Consider the following 21,360-nt stretch of genomic DNA (forward strand, 5'->3'; position numbering starts at 1 on the left):
TGGTGTTACTCTTCAAAGACGTCTGCACGCTTTGGCCCAGAGCTCAAAGCAGCTTCAACCTTCTGCAAAGACAACATTACTTTCTAACCATTAGCTTCATGCTGCAAATAAACAGACTACATTTGGTTAAATTTATCCGTCTCACACATTACATTAGCCCAATAGAAATAGTGCGAGTGCTGCCTCTTATCCAGCGCTCATGTGATGATTTACAGCATGGGTGTCAAAGTCGAGGCCCGGGGCCCAGATCCGGCCCGTGAGTGAATGATCTCGGCCCCCGGGATGATGTTTGATGAGTATCAGAACCGGCCGCACGCCACAGCCGCCTGCACCAAAACTACATTACCCACAATGCAACGGGAGCCCGTGAACTCACTGCAGCGCCACAAGTTCATTATTCATCAGCATTCAGGGCAGATGACAGCGTTCAGCCCCCCCCCCCCCCCCCCCCCCCCCCCCCCCAATAACGTCTAAAGTGAAGGTGGACGATGAGAACAGGAGGTTTGAAGCTCATGTTCACACAGCTGCGTCTTTATCTTGATATTAAGGAACACGTTTTATTTTGAAGGACATTTTCTTTTTTTCTGTTGAAAATGTTTTCCTTAAATAACTAAAGTCATGAGAAAATGTTGCTTTATTCATTTAATGTTCAGGACACGTGTGTTTGTGTCTGTGAGCCTGTTGGAAAATCACTGACAGATACGAAAATATTGGATTATTTATTTAATTATTATATAAAATACGGTTCACTGTGTTTGTTCTTGGTTCAACAGGTTAAATGAAATCATTTTAATGCGTTTTAATAAACTTTGAACCCGTCCGGCCCTCGGCTTGTAGCAGATTAGTTTTTTTGGCCTCTGATGTGTTTGACTTTGACGTCCCTGACTTACAGTAACACATGTGAAGTTGGTTTCAGGGTTTACCCGTCTTGCTTCATAGCGATCCAGGTCTGTTGTGGCCCTCTTCCTGTTCTTTGTGGTTGGGAGGAAAATAGCAGAATCTGATGAAATGGAAGAAGCCGGTGATAGTGCTGTGAAGTCTGGCATCGAAGCTGGTGATGCTGGAGGGTCTGGCAGTGATGCTGGAGCTGGTGATGGGTCTGGTCACACAGATGAATCTGATTCATCCAAAACAAAAGCAACGTCTAGAGCAGGGGTCTGCAACCTTTACTATCAAAAGAGCCATTTTGCCCCCTCTTACAGCAGATTCAATGTGTCTGGAGCCGAAAAACACATTTGATGTCACAGCTTATAAAGGTTTATATAAAGTTACTGTTACCTGTCCTAAAACTGGGGTTGTTTGCTAATTTCTCACCACATATCAAGCACACAGGTACGCCACCATCATGTGAAAGCAAATGAATATGTCCACGACATTTAATCTGCTCCCCCCCACCACCAGCAGTCGGGGTCACCAGGTCAACATTAGCCACCTGCAGGGAAAGGCGCTGGGCCGTAGACCGAGGACCTGACGCATATTTTAGTTTCACCTAATATTGTTTCAATATCACCTCCAAGATCAAATGTTCCCCTCGTCCACTGTGCAAAAAAACACCTTATTTACACATTGTTTATATAATTTTTTGCCAAAGCTACAGGGAGCCGCTGAAAAGGGGCTGAAGAGCCGCATGCGGCCCCGGAGCCGTGGGTCGCAGACCCCTGGTCTAGAGAAACAGTTTAGAGTAGAATCAATTTCAGTTTATTCATTTGTGAAAGATAAACAGATAATCAAGACAACAGAACCTCACCTGTTACTGGATACTGGCGATATCCAACCTTGAAGCTCCTCACCCCTGACTTGACCAGCTCATCGAATGTGTCGGCATCAACCTCGGTCTGTGATGTGTCGGTCGAGCCGAGCACACCTTCAGGCACAAGCTGGGCCTGCAGGCTGAATGTGTCTGTTACTGGGAAACATAAAAAACAAGCTACATGAAGTTTATTATCAACCATGTCATTCAGATATTTAGAGCACGAAGGCTTAAAAACAAAGCAGAGACACGACAATCATGGACACATTCTCTAAAATGGCCGATCAGGTTGTTTCAGCTTAAAATGTGTGAAGACGAACCTCCTGAAGAAACTGTTGGAAGTCAGAGTTTCATCAATTTGTGGAACTGTTGTGTATTTCTGGACTCCTCCATATTCCACCTTTGGCAGCATTTTCTATCTGAACTCAGTGAATTAAAAGAGAGGAAAGCTTTAAACAGTTCATCTGATCCACTGTTGTTAAAGTGAAACGTCAATGTGAGCCAACATCACGCAGCTGAGCCTCTATCATACAAATATCTAACCACAAGAAACGCCAGGAGACATCGGTGAATCCACACGTTTCAAAAGACACGAGACAGAAAAACAACAGTGTTCGCGGTTCTGACACAGTATGAGACACATGTAAGAGATCCAACACACATTGATGCTACAGGAGTTTCACGAGGGTGCCAGATGAATATAAAGAAGCCAACCAGATATCTGCAGGTTGTGAATCTATTTTTTGCTTGTGGTGGACAGTTGAAGAGAATGTAGACAGAATCAATTACATCCACTACAACGTGCAAAAGCTAGGAAATTGGACACAAAGTGGTTTACAAGCAGTTCACGATCGATTAGCTGCAACTTCCCTCATGGCATCAAAAACCAATAGCCCTGGACGTGCTATTGGCCGAGAAAGGAGGGGTATGTGCAATGTTCGGTGAACAGTGCTGCACTTTCATCCCTAACAACACTGCTGCTGATGGCAGCCTCACCAAGGCCGTAGCAGGGCTCCGTACGCTCAACAGTAAGATGAAGGAGCACTCTGGAGTCTGGACCACTATGTGGGACTCCTGGATGGATGCGTTTGGGAAGGGAAGAACTTTGGTGTCCTCTGTCCTAGTCTCCATAGCAGTTTTTGCTGCTATTTTAACCTTGTGTGGATGCTGTTGTGTTCCCTGTCTGCGTGCTTTGCTTAACCGTCTCATTACTACAGCTATTTCACCCATGGAGATCAACATGGAGCAGCTGTATCCTTTGCTTGGCAGCGATCCCCAAAGTGATGATGAAAGCAACGATGACGTCGACACGGAAACTCCTTTTGATTTGACGAAACTGTGTCCTGATCCAACAGATTATGACTCTGACATGTTTTAAGAAACTTCTGAGTGTAAATGTATTTGTGCTCATGAAAATGATCTTACAGCTGAAAATCAAACACGTGGCTAAAAGTGAGCAAATAAGTGATAAACAGGAGGGAAATGTTGGAGTAATTGTGCATAAAGTCATCTCATATTTACTCAAACTGCCGTTACATATAATCCAACCTTACTTGGTGTGTGTGTGTGTGTGTGTGTGAACAGCTCATTTGTGTAGAGTTGTTTTGCAGGTGGAAGAAATCAGATAAGCGTGACTGTTGATGAGTCACCAAAGAGGCATCTGTGGAAACACCGACCCTGCTCAGCTGATTAGTGACAGGACATGTTTTAAGGCTTCCTTAGAGTTGTAAAGTCATAAAGACAATGAATGGTCCATATGTCTGGAGTTGCAGCTGTGTGCCCCTCACCTTAAGAGCTGTAACTCATTGTAACTCGTTGTATTTTGGAACCAGCGAAAGTAAATAAAGAGAAAGGGTTCGGCAGAGAGAACTTCAGAGCGGCAGGAGGTTGTAACTGAACACATCTCTGTCCGTTCTCCCTGCAAGTAAAACATAGAACTCTTGTCTTTCTCTCTTTTGTTAAGTTTTGGGTGTTTTAGGCTTGAACCTGACACCTGTACATGGCTTAGGTAGTTTGGCATGACCAGAGGGTATTTAGGGAAATGGGTAGGAGTGCTGTTGAGGCTGGCATGTAGCGATGGGTCGTAGGTGGTAAATGCTGGACGCCTGAGGAAACCAAACTCTCCAAGACGAACATAATTGAAGAGTTGGGTTGACGGGGGAGAAGATGCATCCTGCACGGAGGGTCTGGATGCTGGGGATGAGGAGGTCGGCTGCAGAGGGTGAGAGCTTGGAGCGATATGGGATTCTGTGTTCCGTAGGTCGGATTAACACGCTTATGCGGGGGTACAAATATAAAAGGAGGGGCGGGTGCTCCGGCGAGCTGTATGGGTTAGTATATGCAATCATTTGGATTCAGGAATGAGAGGGGGTTGGCGATGGAGTTAGTGGCCTGAAACGTGAGCGGAGCGGCTGAGTTAAGGCTGTGGATGGACATGTGGGGTTGAGCTGCCTTGTTGATGATGTCGACGGTAATGTGGTCGTCTGGATGGATTTAAGAGAATTACCACTCATGACCCCAAAGAACGGCAGCAACAACAACGAGGCACGGCTCCAAAGCGCAGGGGGAGGAGAGAGAAGTTCAGAGGCGGACGTCTACCACAGAGGTAACGACCGACGCTGAGGGACAGGGGGCTGCGTCAGTGCAGAGCCCGAAGTCGCCGGATCGAGGTCACAGATATTGTTGGTGAAGGAAGGTGAAGTAGAAGAGCCCGGGCTGGGAGGGGTTATGGGGGCAGATGGACCCGAGGGGGGCGTCTTCACATGAATTTGATTTAAGTTACAGTGAACTTCAGAACAAAAGTCATCTCGGGACACTTCACCTATGGAGTAGGTAAAGACGGCACTCTATGACTTAATATGGTTCACACAGACCCAACAAGTCCCCCATGAGCGACAACCAGGGGCACACAGTGGCAACGAAAACCTTCCCCTATACGGGCAGGAACTGGAACAGACCCGGCTCTATGGAGGACGGCCGTCTGTCTTGACCGGTTGGGGAGGAGGAAAAGGACAAAAGAGAGAGAGAAGTGACAGACAGTTGGACAGAGAGACAAAGACAGACATCCGTGGAGGTAGAGACAACCAGAAACATGACGATTCGGAATAACCAAGGGATGCAGGAATGATGGGGTGAGAGATGAACGGGGTCGAAGGGGAGAGATGAGGGATGGAAAGGAGCCGAAGGGGAGGGATCGGTCGTTGCGGGGTGAGGGATAAATGGGGTCGAAGGGGAGGGACAAGGTCGGTCTTAGGCCGGAAAGGGGGGGGTCAAAGGGGAGGGATGAGGAGAGGGGCCGGTCTTTTCGGGACGAGGAATGGAAAGGACTCGAAGGGGAGGGATCGGCCGTTGTGCAACGAGGGGTGAAAAGGGGAGGGACGAGGGGAGTGGTCAGCAGTCGCGGGTTGAATGGATGAACTGGGTTGAAGTTTGGACGAGTGTCCGGGAACCATCAACGTATGGGGTGAGAATTAGGCGGTCTGATGTCGCTGTGATGGCTGTGGCTGTAACTTTGGTCGGCTCGTGATGACCAGCGCTCGAGAATTTCCATAGCGTGGTCTGGTACGCCCTGCCTGGAAGAGTGTATGTTTGAACATCATACAGCGCTCTTTAATTAAAATTAGCCTGAATAATGGCCTTCCACCTGACCCATAGAGGAGGAGTGGTCAGAGTACCGCTCGGGTAAAATCCTGATTTGACAGGATAGGGATAGAATGAGGACATGAAGGGCGGAGCTCCATAGCTGGCAGGGGCTGCAGGTACCCAAACAGCTGCCCAGTGGCTAGAGTTACAGAAAGCAGGGGCGGAGCTCCGGGTGGGGGTGGACCCAAAGATGCCAGGCGAACCCTAGCAGAAGGAAGGGGAGGAGAAAGGATGCCAAAGGAGGGATGCATGTGCGGGGGTCGGAGGTGCAGCCTGTGGATGAAAGAAAAAAGATGGGACCAATCGGATACAGCACAGCAAGACTTACGACCTGGCCCTCGGGGAGGGCTCCGGGAGAACGCCGGAACAGGAACCCGGAAGTGGGTGGCTGCTCGGAGCTGTGGAGACAGTGATGAGCCTGAACAACGTGGATTTATTGTAGGTTCGACAGAAAGGGGTCGCTCTGTCCTTGAGGGTGTGCAGGAGGTGGGCGACCATCCAGTCGGAGATGTCTGTAGCATGGGAGGCGGCAGGATCCGGGGTCCACGAGCCAGCCACGGAGCCGCTGCAGACGGAGAGGAGAGTACCGGTGCGGCATCTGGAAGAGCGGCCTTTGTACTGGGCTCAGTGGACATTAACAGACTTTAAATGAGGTGTTCCCAGGCCAGTGTGGAGATCTGATCTCTCCACCTGGTCCTGGGTCTTCCCCGAGGCCTCCTCCCAGCTGGACGTGCCTGGAACACCTCCCTAGTGAGGCGCCCAGGGTTCATCCTTACCAAACTCAAGTTCCATCGTCCCCTGACTCGTTAACAAGATCCCGAGGTACTTGAACTCCTTCACTTGGGGTCAGGACTCATTCCCGACCCGGTTCAACAATCCACCGGTTTCCTCCTGAGAGCCACGGCCTCAGATTTAGAGGTGCTGATCCTCATCCCTGCCGTTTCACACTCGGCTGCGAACCGATCCAGTGAGTGACCGACGACGCCATCAAGACCACGTCATCTGCAAAAAGCAGAGACCAGATCCTCAGCCCACCGAACTGCAGCCCCTCCCCACCACGACCACGCCTCGATAGATCCATGAAAATCACAAACATGATTGGTGACAAAGAGCAGCCCTGGCAGAGGCCGACCCCCACCAGGAATGAATCCGACTTACTGCCAAGGATCCGGACACAGCTCTTGCTTTGATAGTACAGAGATTGGACGGCCCTCAGAAGTGAACCCATACTCCCGCAGCACCTCCCACAGTATCTCCCGAAGGACCAGGTCACATGCCTTGATGAGCCAACTCTGAGGCCCCCTTTCCAGGATCCGATCCCATCCAGGAAAGAATCTGTATTTTTTTAGTGTGATACCCCTGTAACTGGCACACACCCTCTGGTCCCCCTTTTTAAACAGGGGAAGCACCACCCTGGTCTTGCATTCCTTGGCACTGTCCCAGACTTCCATGCAATGTTACAGAGATGTGTCGACCGTAACAGCCCCACCCGACCCAAAGCTTTCAGCATTTATGGATCCCGGTGGTGGTCCCCGGGGTTGCTTGTTTGTTCCTGTTTCTGTCCGCCCTCAGGTTCTGCTGTGGGGCCACACATCAAATCCCGATTTGCCTGCCATCCTGGTACTCCCCGCACCTTGTCCCTGCTTCAACGCCACTTCTGGTGTCCAACCATGGCTGCAGACACCTGTGAGTATGTCAAGGCATGTACTGTTTGTGCTCGAGGGAAAGCTACTCATCGGCCACCTGCAGGTCTCCTCCGTCCTCTCCCTGTGCCCAGTCGTCCTTGGTCCCATACCGCTCTGGACTTTGTCACCGGACTGCTGTTATCCCAAGGTAATGACACTATTCTTACCATTGTGGACCGCTTCTTCAAAGCGGTACATTCTGTGGCACTGCCTAAGCTTCCCTCAGCTACAGAGACTGATGAATTACTGGTGAACAATGTGCTCCGGATCCATGGCATTCCATCGGACATCGTGTCAGACAGAGGCCCCCAGTTCACGTCTAAAGTATGGAAAGAGTTTTGCCGGGCATTGGGCGCTACAGAGAGCTTGTCTTCGGGATACCACCCACAGTCCAAAGAGAGAGAGCCAATCAGTCTGGAGACTGTGCTGCGCTGCATATGTGCTCAGAACCCTGCCTCCTGGAGGACTCATCTCACCTGGGTGGAATACTCGCATAACTCTCTGACGTCTGCAGCTACAGGTTTGACTTTTTTTGAAGCCTCTGTTGGTTATTTACCTCCTCTGTTCCCTTCCCAAGAGCAGGAGATCGCCGTACCATCGGTCCAGCTAAACCTCCGAAGGATCCGCAGAATCTGGAGAGAGACCAAGGCTGCTGTTCTGCACACCCGGGACCAGAATCGGAGGTTGGCGGACCGGCGGCATACTCCAGCTCCCATCTACAAGCCGGTAAGAAGGTTTGGTTGAGTGCTAAGGACATTCCCCTCAGTGTGACTTCCAAAAAGCTGTCTCCCAGATTTATTGGTCATTATGAAATTGAGTCCATTTTTAACCCTTCTGCCATTCGCCTCAAGCTCCCTGCATCATTGAGGGTACATCCCATTTTCCATGTCTCCAGCTAAAACCTGTTTCCACCAGTACTCTGTGCCATCCTGCCGTCGCCCCACCATCCCCCCGGCTCATCGATGGACACCCGGCCTTCACAGTCAGTCGCATCCTGGACGTGCGTCGCAGGGGGCGGGGATACTGATACCTTGCTGGAGGGATACGGCCCAGAGTAGAGGAGTTGGTATTCCTGGGGGCTCATCTTGGACCCCTCTCTTCTCACTGACTTCTATCGGGCACATCCCAGAGGATCAGGTAAACCGTCTGGAGAAAATCTTTGGGGGGTGGTACCGTCATGATTCCATCATGGCAGCCCTGAGTTTTCCTTGTGTGTGTTGTTGTGTCCCTGTCTGTATTATTCCTCCTGTGTCTCTCCCCCCGTCTGTGCTGTGTGTGCATGTGGGCGTGGCTTCTTCTCCACAGGTGAAGCAGATGAAATCACTCTACAACCAAGCCTCCTATAAAGCCACTGGTTTCTCTCCTGCTCATCACCAGATCGTTTCGTCAGTCTCCGTGGCTGTTTGGATCCTGACTGCTTTGTATTTTTTTGCCCTGTGCTCTGTGCTTAGCTTGTGAAGCTAATCTCTTTGTGTTTTTGCTACCTTGCTTCAGATTACTGTGCTTGCTGTGCAGTCCTGAGCATTGCTTCCTCCCTACCTGCCTGTAGACCTGCGTGTGGACCTGCCTGCCTGTGGACCTGCGTGTGGACCTGCCTGTGGACCTGCCTGTGGACCTGCCTGCCTGTGGACCTGCCTGTGAACCTGCCTGTGGACCTGCCTGTGGACCTGCCTGTGGACCTGCCTGTGGACCTGCCTGTGGACCTGCCTGTGGACCTGCCTGCCTGTGGACCTGCCTGTGAACCTGCCTGTGGACCTGCCTGTGGACCTGCCTGTGGACCTGCCTGTGGACCTGCCTGTGGACCTGCTCCCCAGAGCTCTCTCACTGCATCACCATTACCCTACAGCGGACCTCACATCACGCCACCTGCATCCACGCACTCCTCGGTGACTCCACCTCCCACATCAGGATCCTGGGACCTCGCACCACCCCTCCACCTCGCACCTATGCTTGCACCCTTTTGAACATTATAGACTGTTTGTTGCCCTTTGAACCAGAGTTGAGTCGTGCATTTGGGTCCTGATCCAACACAAACCATAACATATATATATATATGTTTTATACTCACAGACACCAAACTTACTCCAGGGGGGATTCCTGAGAAAAGGCGTTTCCAAGAATGGATGAACCAGGAGCTGCTCGCCCTCTGAGCGCTCACACTGCGACGGCGAGGACCAGATCCACCTCAGGAGGAACCTGCTGATGTTGAAAGTGATGAAATGAAGACACGTGGACCCTCAACATACAACAGAAGCATAGATTTTATTAAAAGCTTTTGGAAACATTAGAAAACATGGAGATGGTTCCAGATGCTTTCCACATTTGAAATATACGACATCATGACTCAGAAAGATCGATTCCTCTCGTCACGTTTCAGGAAGAGTTTCTAGCTAAAGTGTTAAATGTTGATGATCAAAGAGGTGAAATCAGATCAGTGTGTGAGTGTGAGACAGATCTGCTTCACAGTGCAGAGTGTGTGTGTGATGGTGAACACACTGAACTTTGATTTCAGCAGCTGATCTTCAGTGTTTCTGTGCACAGGAGAGACTCAGACCTGCAGAGGACACACAGACACTGAGGAACCAGGTGACCAGAGCCAAAACCCAGGATAAAGAGGTTCAGTGAACGTGGTGTTGAAGGTGTGGAGGTGGATCAGTGAGTCAGAGGAGACTCTGTAGAAGGACAGAGAGCCGGCAGGACAGTCCACATACACTGCTGCTCTGTGAGAGACGGAGGAGGAGGAGGAGGAGGTGATGGATGTTACTCTGTCATTGTGACAGACAGAGTAACCATGATCATCAGAGCAGAACAGACTCCAGGACTGATCATTCTCTCCAAACACACAGTCTTTACTGTTTCCTCTCCTGCTGATTCCTCTGTAACTCACTGATATATGAACTCCTCCTCTCCACTCGACCTCCCAGTAACAGCGACCAGTCAGACCAGTTCTACACAGCAGCTGAGCCCAGGAGTCAAATCTGTCTGGATGATCAGGATATGACTGAAACTGCTTCACACGTGTCACCTTCCTGTTGTTGTCAGACAGTTTGAGTCCTCTGTTTACTGTGTTTGGGTCCAGTTCCAGTTCACAGGCATCTGATGGAGAGAACAAGACACAACACAGCTGCAGGTTTTCATCTGTGATTTAGAAAACTGAAGGCTTCCTGAACACAACTTCTATCTGTCAAACTGTGAATACGGAGTTTAAAGCAGCACCTGAAGGCAACACAGCTCTTCTCTAATGTCAGAGTCCAAAGAAGAAGGAGCAAAGAGAGCTCTCTGTTGGCTCCACTGCTAATGAAATGGACCCATTAGTTCTGTTGGATCACTGACTTCACTTTGGGGTCTTTGTGGATTTGAAATGGATTCAGTTCTAAAATCTTTCTGCACAAAAACAGAAGCTGGATCCTGATTGAAACTCTGGAGAAGTTCATGTTTGTACTTCAGTCCAGAACATGTCAAACTCTAGTGTAACATGAGCAGCTGAGTTCTCCTGAATCACACTGAAAACACACTCACACTTCCTCAGACCAGGTCTCAACCACTGTGGTCCACCATGGTCCATCCTGCAGGAAGACACAAAGACACCATCAACTTCACTCATCAGGTCCTTCAACAGGAACCAGAGTTCATCAGTTAGAGACACAAACAGTCTGTCTGTCCACACCTGAGAGAGTCCAGTCTGTCTGTCTGTCCACACCTGAGAGAGTCCAGTCTGTCTGTCTGTCCACACCTGAGAGAGTCCAGTCTGTCTGTCTGTCCACACCTGAGAGAGTCCAGTCTGTCTGTCTGTCCACACCTGAGAGAGTCCAGTCTGTCTGTCTGTCCACACCTGAGAGAGTCCAGTCTGTCTGTCTGTCCACACCTGAGAGAGTCCAGTCTGTCTGTCTGTCCATACCTGAGAGAGTCCAGTCTGTCTGTCTGTCCACACCTGAGAGAGTCCAGTCTGTCTGTCTGTCCATACCTGAGAGAGTCCAGTCTGTCTGTCTGTCCACACCTGAGAGAGTCCAGTCTGTCTGTCTGTCCACACCTGAGAGAGTCCAGTCTGTCTGTCTGTCCATACCTGAGAGAGTCCAGTCTGTCTGTCTGTCCACACCTGAGAGAGTCCAGTCTCCAGTGTGGATCCTTGAGTCCAGCAGACAGAAGCTTCTCTCCTGAGTCTCCTGGATGATTGTAGCTCAGGTCCAGTTCTCTCAGATGGGACGGGTTGGAGCTCAGAGCTGAGACCAGAGAAGCACAGCCTTCCTCTGAGACCAGACAGCCTGAGAGACTACACACACACACACACACACACACACACACACACACACACACACACACACACACACACACACACACACACACACACACACACACACACACACACACACACACACACACACACACACACACACACACACACACACACACACACACACACACACACACACACACACACACACCCCAGTGTAATAGCATCAGTGCTGGTGGAGAACCTCGTTGATGCGTCACAGTCGGTGAAATTGCATTTCTTCTTTGTCGTGCTTCTCTCTTCTCTGATGAGTGTTGAAGCAGACAGAAGCATCCATATTCAACATCCACTCATCACTAACTCGGCCTTATTCATTCTTCAGTGTTATTCATTTATCCGACACATCACTTCCTGTATTTAGACAGACGACTGAATGTTTACTGTTACTAAGGCAACAGCTGACAGCTGATGTCAGCTCTGACATGGTGGACTCCCAGAAGACCAACCCCACACTGCTGCACAGCAGTTGCTTTGGGAATATTAGAAGTGTATTGATATTGAACATGTGTCCAAATTGCACCTAACACTGCTCTCACTTGGCTCCCCAGTAAAACAGCTGCCAAGTGTGAAGTCGATCGGATGAATGGTTCTTGCAGGGACACACAAACAGACAAACAGGACAATGCACAAACTGTTCTCTAGTAGGAAACAAAGAGAATCAGAGTTCAGAGGGTCATCATTTTAAAACAGCAGAGCACCAACCTGAGAGTCTCCAGTCTGCAGTGTGGACTCTTCAGTCCATCAGACACCAGATCCACTCCTGAGTCCTGCAGGTCGTTGTTACTCAGGTCCAGATGTCTCAGACTAGAGGACTGGGAGCTGAGGACTGAGGACAGAGCTGCACAGCTTCTCTCTGACAGGTTACAGCCACTCATCCTAAAATAATGAAACAGAAAGTTCATCCCATGATTGATCAGACTCATCACTCACTTATCTTCAGCCTCTGATCCTGGATAAGGTCTCGGGGCCGGAGCTCCAGCAGGAGACCCCATACTTCCCTTTCCCGGGCCACATGAACCAGCTTTAACTGGGGGATCCTGAGGCGTTCCCAGACCAGTGTGGAGATCTAATCTCTCCACCTGGTCCTGGGTCTTCCCCAAGGCCTCCTCCCAGCTGGACGTGCCTGGAACACCTCCCTAGGGAGGCGCCCAGGGTTCATCCTTACCAGATGATCCTGAACCACCTCAACTGGCTCCTTTCAACGCAAAGGAGCAGCGGCTCTACTCCGAGTTCCTCACGGATGCTGAACTTCTCCCCCTCTCTCTAAGGGAGACTCCAGACAAACAATGGTTGTTAGTTCTGAATGAACCAAAACATACGGCCTCAGATCAGAAGATACGATCACAAAATCAATCATGGACCTTTGGCCTAGGATGCTCTGGTACCACGTACTGTGAAAGACATTCTCTGGAGTCCTCAGTGTTTCTGAAAACCATGTCTTTACTAAGCTGCATGCATACAGGAGAGACGCTCCCACAACCGGGTCTGAACTGTTCTCTCCCGTTCTCCAGATAGCTTCAGCATATAAACAGTCACATCAAAGCACCTCACAGACACAAGGACATCACAGTAACAGAACACACACTACCCAATGTTTATGATCCCAGTGGATGTTATCAATGTTTTACGAACACCAAACTTCACCATTTGAAAGCCCCATGTGACTCCTCTCCACAATCCCCCAGCACTCATCCACAGCTCCACTGTTGTGTTAATCAACACACAGGAACCAAGGATTTACATCATAGACTAAGAAACACGTACAAAGAAAGAAGGAAACCCTGGTTATGTCGCACAGGACACTTCTGAGCATCCTCATGTTCCAACATGGTGTTAGTTAAAGACGATCCGTGGCTAGCAAAGAAGTCTGACAACACACGACCGCTCAGATTTAGATCAGGGATACATGAAGAAATTCAGAGTTCAGAGGGTCATCATTTTAAAATAGCAGAGCACCAACCTGAGAGTCTCCAGTCTGCAGTGAGGACTCTTCAGTCCATCAGACACCAGATCCACTCCTGAGTCCTGCAGGTCGTTGTTACTCAGGTCCAGATGTCTCAGACTAGAGGACTGGGAGCTAAGGACTGAGGACAGAGCTGCACAGCTTCTCTCTGACAGGTTGCAGCCACTCAGTCTAAAGAGGAATCAGCAATACATGAGACAGTAATGACAAACAATGGTTGTTAGTTCTGAATGAATAAAAACTACAGTAATCTGATGTTCATGTGAGCACGTACAGAGCTTTGTTGGAGGCTTTGACCACTGGCAGCAGCCTCAGAAGAGCCTCCTCTGAAGCAGAGTACTTCTTCAGGTCAAACACGTCCAGATCTCTTCCTGGTGTCAGTAAGATGAAGCCCAGAGCTGAACACTGAGCAGGAGACAGTTCAGATCTGTGGATACGTCCTGAACTCAGGGACTGTTGGATCTCCTCCACCAGAGAACGATCCTCCAGTTCATTCAGACAGTGGAACAGATTGATGCTTTTCTCTGCAGACAGATTCTTTCTGATCTTCTTCTTGATGAACTGGACTGTCTTCTCTTTTGTCTGTGAACTACTTCCTGTCTGTGTCAGCAGGCCTCGTAGGTGTTTCTGGTTGGTCTCAAGTGAAAGACCCAGGAGGAAGCGGAGGAACAAGTCCAGGTGTCCGTTTGGACTCTGTAAGGCCCGGTCCACAGCACTGTGGTAGAGACGTGTTGGTTCAGGCTTGTTTCTTGTTTGTTTTCCTGACAGCAGGTTGACTCCAGAGATGGTGAACGTCAGATGGACATGAAGAGCAGCCAGAAACTCCTGAACACTCAGATGGATGAAGCAGAACACCTTGTCCTGGTACAGTCCTCTCTCCTCTTTAAAGACCTGGGTGAACACTCCTGAGTACACTGAGGCTGCTCTGATATCGATGCCACACTCTCTCAGGTCGGACTCATAGAAGATCAGGTTTCCTTTCTGCAGCTGCTCAAAAGCCAGTTTCCCCAGAGACTCGATCATCTTCCTGCTCTCTGGACTCCAGTGTGGATCCGTCTCAGCTCCTCCATCATACTTGACCTTCTTCAGTTTGGACTGAACCACCAGGAAGTGGATGTACATCTCAGTCAGGGTCTTGGGCAGCTCTGCTCCCTCTCTGGTTTCCATCACTTCCTCCAGAACTGTAGCAGTGATCCAGCAGAAGACTGGGATGTGGCACATGATGTGGAGGCTTCGTGAAGTCTTGATGTGGGAGATGATTCTGCCGGCCTGCTCCTCATCGCTGAATCTCTTCCTGAAGTACTCGTCCTTCTGTGGGTCAGTGAACCCTCGGACCTCTGTCACCATGTCAACACACTCAGGAGGGATCTGATTGGCTGCTGCAGGTCGTGTGGTGATCCAGAGGCGAGCAGAGGGAAGCAGTTTCCCCCTGATGAGGTTTGTCAGCAGCACATCCACTGAGGTGGACTCTGTAACATCAGTCAGGACCTCAGTGTTGTGGAAGTCCAGAGGAAGTCGACACTCGTCCAGACCGTCAAAGATGAACACGACCTGGAACTCTTCAAACCTGCAGATTCCTGCTTCTTTGGTTTCACTAAAGAAGTGATGAACAAGTTCCACCAAGCTGAACTTTCTCTGCTTCAGCACATTCAGCTCTCTGAAAGTGAATGGAAATGTGAAGTGTACGTCCTGGTTGGCTTTGCCTTCAGCCCAGTCCAGAGTGAACTTCTGTGTTAGGACTGTTTTCCCAATGCCAGCCACTCCCTTTGTCATCACTGCTCTGATTGGTTCCTCTCTTCCAGGTGAGGCTTTAAAGATGTCTCCACATCTGATTGTTGTTTCTGGTCTGTCATGTTTCCTGGATGCTGTTTCAATCTGTCTGACCTCATGTTCATCATTGACCTCTGCACTCCCTCCCTCTGTGATGAAGATCTCTGTGTAGATCTGATTCAGAAGAGTTGGGTTTCCTGCTTTAGCGATCCCCTCAAACACACACTGGAACTTCTTCTTCAGGTGAGACTTCAGTTCATGTCGACGAACTCCAGAAGGACTTCCTGAACGAACAAAGAACAAATGAAACCAGTGAGTGGATCCTACAGAAAACCAGACAACAGAACATTGAACACTGGCTGTATAGTTCCTCCTCCAACAGTTTCATTCAGCTCATCAGTGGAGGACAAACAGCCTCTGGTCTGATGCAGATGTGTGCAGCACAGTTTGCAAATGTAAACTTCTCCCATGCTGCCTCCATTTCCCTTTTCCATCATGTTAAAGACATTCAGATCCTCTTACTGCTCTGCAGACAGTCAGCCAGCTCCTCCTGCTTCATTCTCCTCAGGAACAACTGTGTGATCTTCAGAAACGCCTCTCTGCTGCTCCTCTGCTCTTCATCCTCACTGTCCAACACCTCCTCATCCTCCCTCTGACTCTCTAAGCATTCTGGGTAATCTGGACTCAGAGCCTTGTGGATCCTCTTCAGCTCGTTCTTCACAAAAGTGACGATGTTCTCCTCCAGCAGCTGGAACAGAACGATGAAGTGGATTTAAACTGCTTCAACACAACATGTGATTCATCAGGCTGTTCCTGAACGGCCCCATCATCATTTAATATGGAGTTGATGAAGTTCACAGTGAAAGGTGTGTTTGCACATGTACGCACCGTAAACACTGAGTCCAGGTGTGTGTGATGCTGCTGAGCGGACCGATCAGTGGGAACCTCGGAGCTCTCCTGCTCAACTCTGCAGAGAAAACATCAAGTTTAGGGACATTTACGGACTCACATGTGTCCACAGGTGATTCATGCTGATTTGAAGACAACATGAGCAGCAGCTGTGTCTCAGGAGGCAGCAGGACAGAGAGGTGTGTGTTTCAACACAAGTAGAGAAGCAACACACACATCTTCTGTGTACTTCTGTAAAGTCATGAAACTGACAGTTGTGTGCTTTGTAATTGAGTTGAGTCTTAAACAACATTTGACTCTTTGAGAACAAACATGATGAATGTACGAAAGATGTGATTCTTCTTCTGAGAAATCAGAAAATAACAAACTTCACTGTGAAATGATTACCTTCCATCAGCAGGTCCTCCATCTTTAAAGCCAATAATAAGACCCTTAGACCGGTCACTCCTCATGGACACACAGCTGGGTCCAGGTCCAGATCCAGGTCCAGGTCCAGGTCCAGGTCCAGGTCTCTGCTTCTGCATCCTGACACACACAAACTATGAAAAGCAGTTTGAAATGGAAACAATACTTTTGACCTGATTAATGAATTCGTTTTCTCTGATTGTCATGATCCTGATAACACGAACACAAAGACTTGTTTGGACAGTCCAGTGTCTCGGTCCTTCCATCATCTGCAACTGCTTATTCCTAACGGGGTCACGGGGGACCGGAGCCGGTCCCAGCGGACTTTGGGCGTGAGCTGGAGGGTGATGGGGATTATCATCAATTTCCCCGGCAGAAGTCTCTGAGATAGTCAAACAAGTCCACCATTGCAAAGCCTCGATGTCTGACGAGATCCGTCCAGAGATGCTGAAAGCTTTGGGGGGGGGGGGGGCTGTCTTGGCCCGGATGTGAGAGGACGCTGGTGTCTATCGTCCCTCGTCTGTGTTGATAGCTTTGTTCCTTCCTTGTCGCCTACTCCAGCATCTTCCCCCAACACTGTGACTTCTATGCTCCTGAATACTTGCTCCTCTAACAATGAAGCCCTGCTCATCCACGACATCATTACTGACAGAGGAATGGACATCATATGTTTGACTGAGACACGGCAAAACCAGCAGAACTTTCTGGCACTCCACCAAGCCACACCTCCTGACTATGTGTTCATTCAGAAGCCCCGCTCCGTGGGCCGTGGTGGTGGGTATGCTATTATCCATGGAGCTGACATCCTGGTCAAAGAACTCCCAGTACACAATATCACCTCATTTGAGTGTGTTGTGTTCAAACTGGCTGGGTCTGCTCCGCTCCATGTTGTCCTCATTTACCCCCCCCCCCCTAAACCTTCCACCACATTCATGTAAGAGCTCTTTGAATTGCTCGCCTCCGTCTCCTCCTTGTCTCCATCCACACTCTTGCTTGGAGACTTCAACATTCATGTGTAATTCCTGTCACTGCTGGACTGCCTTAACATCACACAGCATGCCCAAGGTGCCCCCCACGCCAAAGGGCAAACACTGGATTTGGTTTGTTCCACAGGCTCACCTCCCTCCAACCTACAGTGCCTAGACCTAGCTGTGTCTGAGCACCATGCCATCCTCTTCACTGTTCCGGTCTCCGCGCCCATGCAGTGGTCTAAACGCACCATAACATTCTGGAACATAAAATCTGGGTGCACCAGGCCTATCCAACCAACCTGATCTCAACTCACATGCCCTCACTTCCGCCTGATACCGGGGTAGATGGCCTGGTAGCCCACTATAATTCTGCTCTATCCCTCAGCCTTGAGTCTTTCATCCCCCTCGAGACCCGGTCCATCTCTGTCACCCGCCCTGCCCCATGGTTCACCAATGAACTCTGCAGCAATGACCTCCTCACCGCTGCTGACTCTGGCAATGTCTCCCTCACTATACTCCTCAACCGCCAATCCGACCACCTAGGCCTCACCACCACAGCCCTCTCCTGGTTCCAGTCATACCTCACCCACATGAAACAGTATGTCACCATAAATGGCTCCAGCTCCCCACCAGCCCGAGTCAACCAAGGCGTTCCCTAGGGTTTCATGCTCGGTCCACTCCTCTTCACCATCTACATGCTCCCCCTCTGTGGCATCATCCTCCACTATGGACTCAAATTCCACTGTTATGCCGATGACACCCAACTGTATCTCAGCACCGCTCGATTCATGCAGCTCTCCCCAAAGTGTCTTATCAACTGTCTTCACAATAAAAAACCTGGATGTCATCAAATCTACTTTAACTCAGCACCAAAAAAGGAGCTCATGGTTGTGGCCCCCAAGGCACTGCTCTGGGTGCCTCAACCATGAGCTCTTCCAGGCTTGACGGCTGTAACACACGGTGGGGTTCACCCTGGGCAGTTGGGGGACAGGGCTGGGCTTGGTTACCAATCCTGTTTGTGATATTCATGGACAGGATATCGAGGCGTAGGGTTACAGTGTCATCGGTCAGTGACCTTCAGCACTCTCTGGATCGGTTCAGCTCAGCAAGAGTGAAGCTGCTGTCCCTATCAGGGTCAGGACTGCCTGCACAGGGTAGGGAGTCCTTGACCCAAGTGAAGGGGTTCAAGTAACTCGGGGTCTTTGGAGCAATGGAGTGTGAGATTAGCCAGAGAATTGTTGGTTTTGCATTCACTTTAAGAAACACAAGAAACAGAGAGTCAGAAAATAAAGTTCAGTTTACAATTCTCACCTTCCATCAGCAGGTTGTTCATCTTTAAAGTCATATAACCAGCCCTTAGACCGGTCACTCTTCATGGACACACAGCTGGGTCCAGATCCAGGTCCAGGTCCAGGCCCAGGTCCAGATCCAGGCCCAGATCCAGGTCCAGGTCCAGGTCCAGGTCTCTGCTGCTGCTCCCTGATACAAAGACAGTGGATGAGTAACGTTGTCCTGTTCATCAACATGTAATCTGATCAAAGATGGCGTCTCATCTCAGTGGATCATCAGTCGTTGGCTCTTTGTGAACTAATAAAGTGAGTCGTTCATATTCTAAGCAAACATGTTCAGGAGCTCAGTGTGAATCATGATGGTGGAGTGATCTGAGCTCTGACATGAAGAAGAGTCCATCATCATCTTCCTCCTCCTCCTCCTCTCACCTCTGAGCTTTGGTCTGTCCCTCATGTTCCCCACACAGAGTGGTTTTAGAGAGAGGGGCTCCGTCCTCTCCGTCCTCACACTGGTTCATAGCAGAGTCCACGTCTCTGTCAGGACCAAATGCATTCAAATGACAGAAGGGAACATTTAAAGAGATACAGCCCAACACCGTTCATTCACATCCTCTCCTTCATTACTGACATCACTTCAATCAACTGGGCTGAAAAGGAACAAGACGTTAGCAACATTTGTTCTTTTGGACAAAGAATCCAAAAACTCTTCATTTCATGTTCACACTTTTCCCAGTTAGAGTTCCTGTTTCAATGTGTGAAGGGATTTCAAAATAAAAGCTTTCATGGAGTTAACCAACAGAACCATGTTCATTTAGAGACTTCCTCTTTTGGAAGGTTAGCACCGTTAGCCCTCTGTGGTTGGAGCAGCTGGTTCTTATAGTTAGCATGATTAGCATCATTAGCATGGTTAGCGCAGTTAGCCCTCTGTGGTTGGAGCAGCTGGTTCTTATAGTTAGCATGTTTAGCATACTTAGCATGGTTAGCACCGTTAGCCCTCTGTAGTTGGAGCAGCTGGTTCTTATAGTTAGCATGTTTAGCATACTTAGCATGGTTAGCACAGTTAGCCCTCTGTGGTTGGAGCAGCTGGTTCTTATAGTTAGCATGTTTAGCATACTTAGCATGGTTAGCCCTCTGTGGTTGGAGCAGCTGGTTCTTATAGTTAGCATGTTTAGCATCATTAACATGGTTAGCACAGTTAGCCCTCTGTGGTTGGAGAAGCTGGTTCTTATAGTTAGCATGTTTAGCATACTTAGCATGGTTAGCACCGTTAGCCCTCTGTGGTTGGAGAAGCTGGTTCTTATAGTTAGCATGTTTAGCATCATTAACATGGTTAGCACAGTTAGCCCTCTGTGGTTGGAGCAGCTGGTTCTTATAGTTAGCATGTTTAGCATACTTAGCATGGTTAGCACCGTTAGCCCTCTGTGGTTGGAGCAGCTGGTTCTTATAGTTAGCATGTTTAGCATCATTAACATGGTTAGCACAGTTAGCCCTCTGTGGTTGGAGCAGCTGGTTCTTATAGTTAGCATGTTTAGCATACTTAGCATGGTTAGCACCGTTAGCCCTCTTTTGTTGGAGCAGCTGGTTCTTATAGTTAGCATGTTTAGCATACTTAGCACGGTTAGCACAGTTAGCCCTCTGTGGTTGGAGCAGCTGGTTCTTATAGTTAGCATGTTTAGCATACTTAGCATGGTTAGCACAGTTAGCCCTCTGTGGTTGGAGCAGCTGGTTCTTATAGTTAGCATGTTTAGCATACTTAGCACGGTTAGCACAGTTAGCCCTCTGTGGTTGGAGCAGCTGGTTCTTATAGTTAGCATGTTTAGCATACTTAGCATGGTTAGCACAGTTAGCCTTCTGTGGTTGGAGCAGCTGGTTCTTATAGTTAGCATGTTTAGCATACTTAGCATGGTTAGCACAGTTAGCCCTCTGTGGTTGGAGCAGCTGGTTCTTATAATTAGCATGTTTAGCATACTTAGCCTGGTTAGCACAGTTAGCCCTCTGTGGTTGGAGCAGCTGGTTCTTATAGTTAGCATGTTTAGCATACGTAGCATGGTTAGCACAGTTAGCCCTCTGTGGTTGGAGCAGCTGGTTCTTATAGTTAGCATGTTTAGCATACTTAGCCTGGTTAGCACAGTTAGCCCTCTGTGGTTGGAGCAGCTGGTTCTTATAGTTAGCATGTTTAGCATACTTAGCCTGGTTAGCACAGTTAGCACTCTATGGTTGGAGCAGCTGGTTCTTATAGTTAGCATGTTTAGCATACTTAGCATGGTTAGTACAGTTAGCCCTCTGTGGTTGGAGCAGCTGGTTCTTATAGTTAGCATGTTTAGCATACTTAGCATGGTTAGCACTGTTAGCCCTCTGTAGTTGGAGCAGCTGGTTCTTATAGTTAGCATGTTTAGCATACTTAGCATGGTTAGCACAGTTAGCCCTCTGTGGTTGGAGCAGCTGGTTCTTATAGTTATGTTTAGCATACTTAGCATGGTTAGCACAGTTAGCCCTCTGTGGGGCAAGCAGCTGGTTCTTAAAGTTAGCATGTTTAGCATACTTAGCCTGGTTAGCACAGTTAGCCCTCTGTGGTTGGAGCAGCTGGTTCTTATAGTTAGCATGTTTAGCATACTTAGCATGGTTAGTACAGTTAGCCCTCTTTGGTTGGAGCAGCTGGTTCTTATAGTTAGCATGTTAAGCATA

The 21,360-nt window shown here is 49.1% G+C and overlaps 1 protein-coding gene across 1 annotated transcript; it reads right to left on the bottom strand.

Moving 5' to 3' along the window:
• Window positions 1–9,320: 9,320 nt before the first annotated feature.
• Window positions 9,321–19,669, bottom strand: LOC310966505 (NLR family CARD domain-containing protein 3-like). The gene is made up of 8 exons (XM_083940257.1): window positions 19,105–19,669; window positions 15,990–16,068; window positions 15,624–15,849; window positions 13,606–15,385; window positions 13,329–13,502; window positions 11,174–11,347; window positions 10,597–10,643; window positions 9,321–10,173 (listed from the first exon to the last, which is right to left on the bottom strand). The coding sequence occupies exons 1-8, from the start codon at window positions 19,191–19,193 to the stop codon at window positions 9,626–9,628; spliced, it is 3,117 nt and encodes a 1,038-aa protein (XP_083796383.1). The 5' UTR covers window positions 19,194–19,669; the 3' UTR covers window positions 9,321–9,625.
• Between the last annotated feature and the right edge of the window lie 1,691 nt (window positions 19,670–21,360).

The sequence above is a fragment of the Echiichthys vipera genome (genome assembly GCF_963691815.1).
Source record: "Echiichthys vipera genome assembly, chromosome: 3".
NCBI classification, from domain to species: Eukaryota; Metazoa; Chordata; class Actinopteri; order Perciformes; family Trachinidae; genus Echiichthys; species Echiichthys vipera.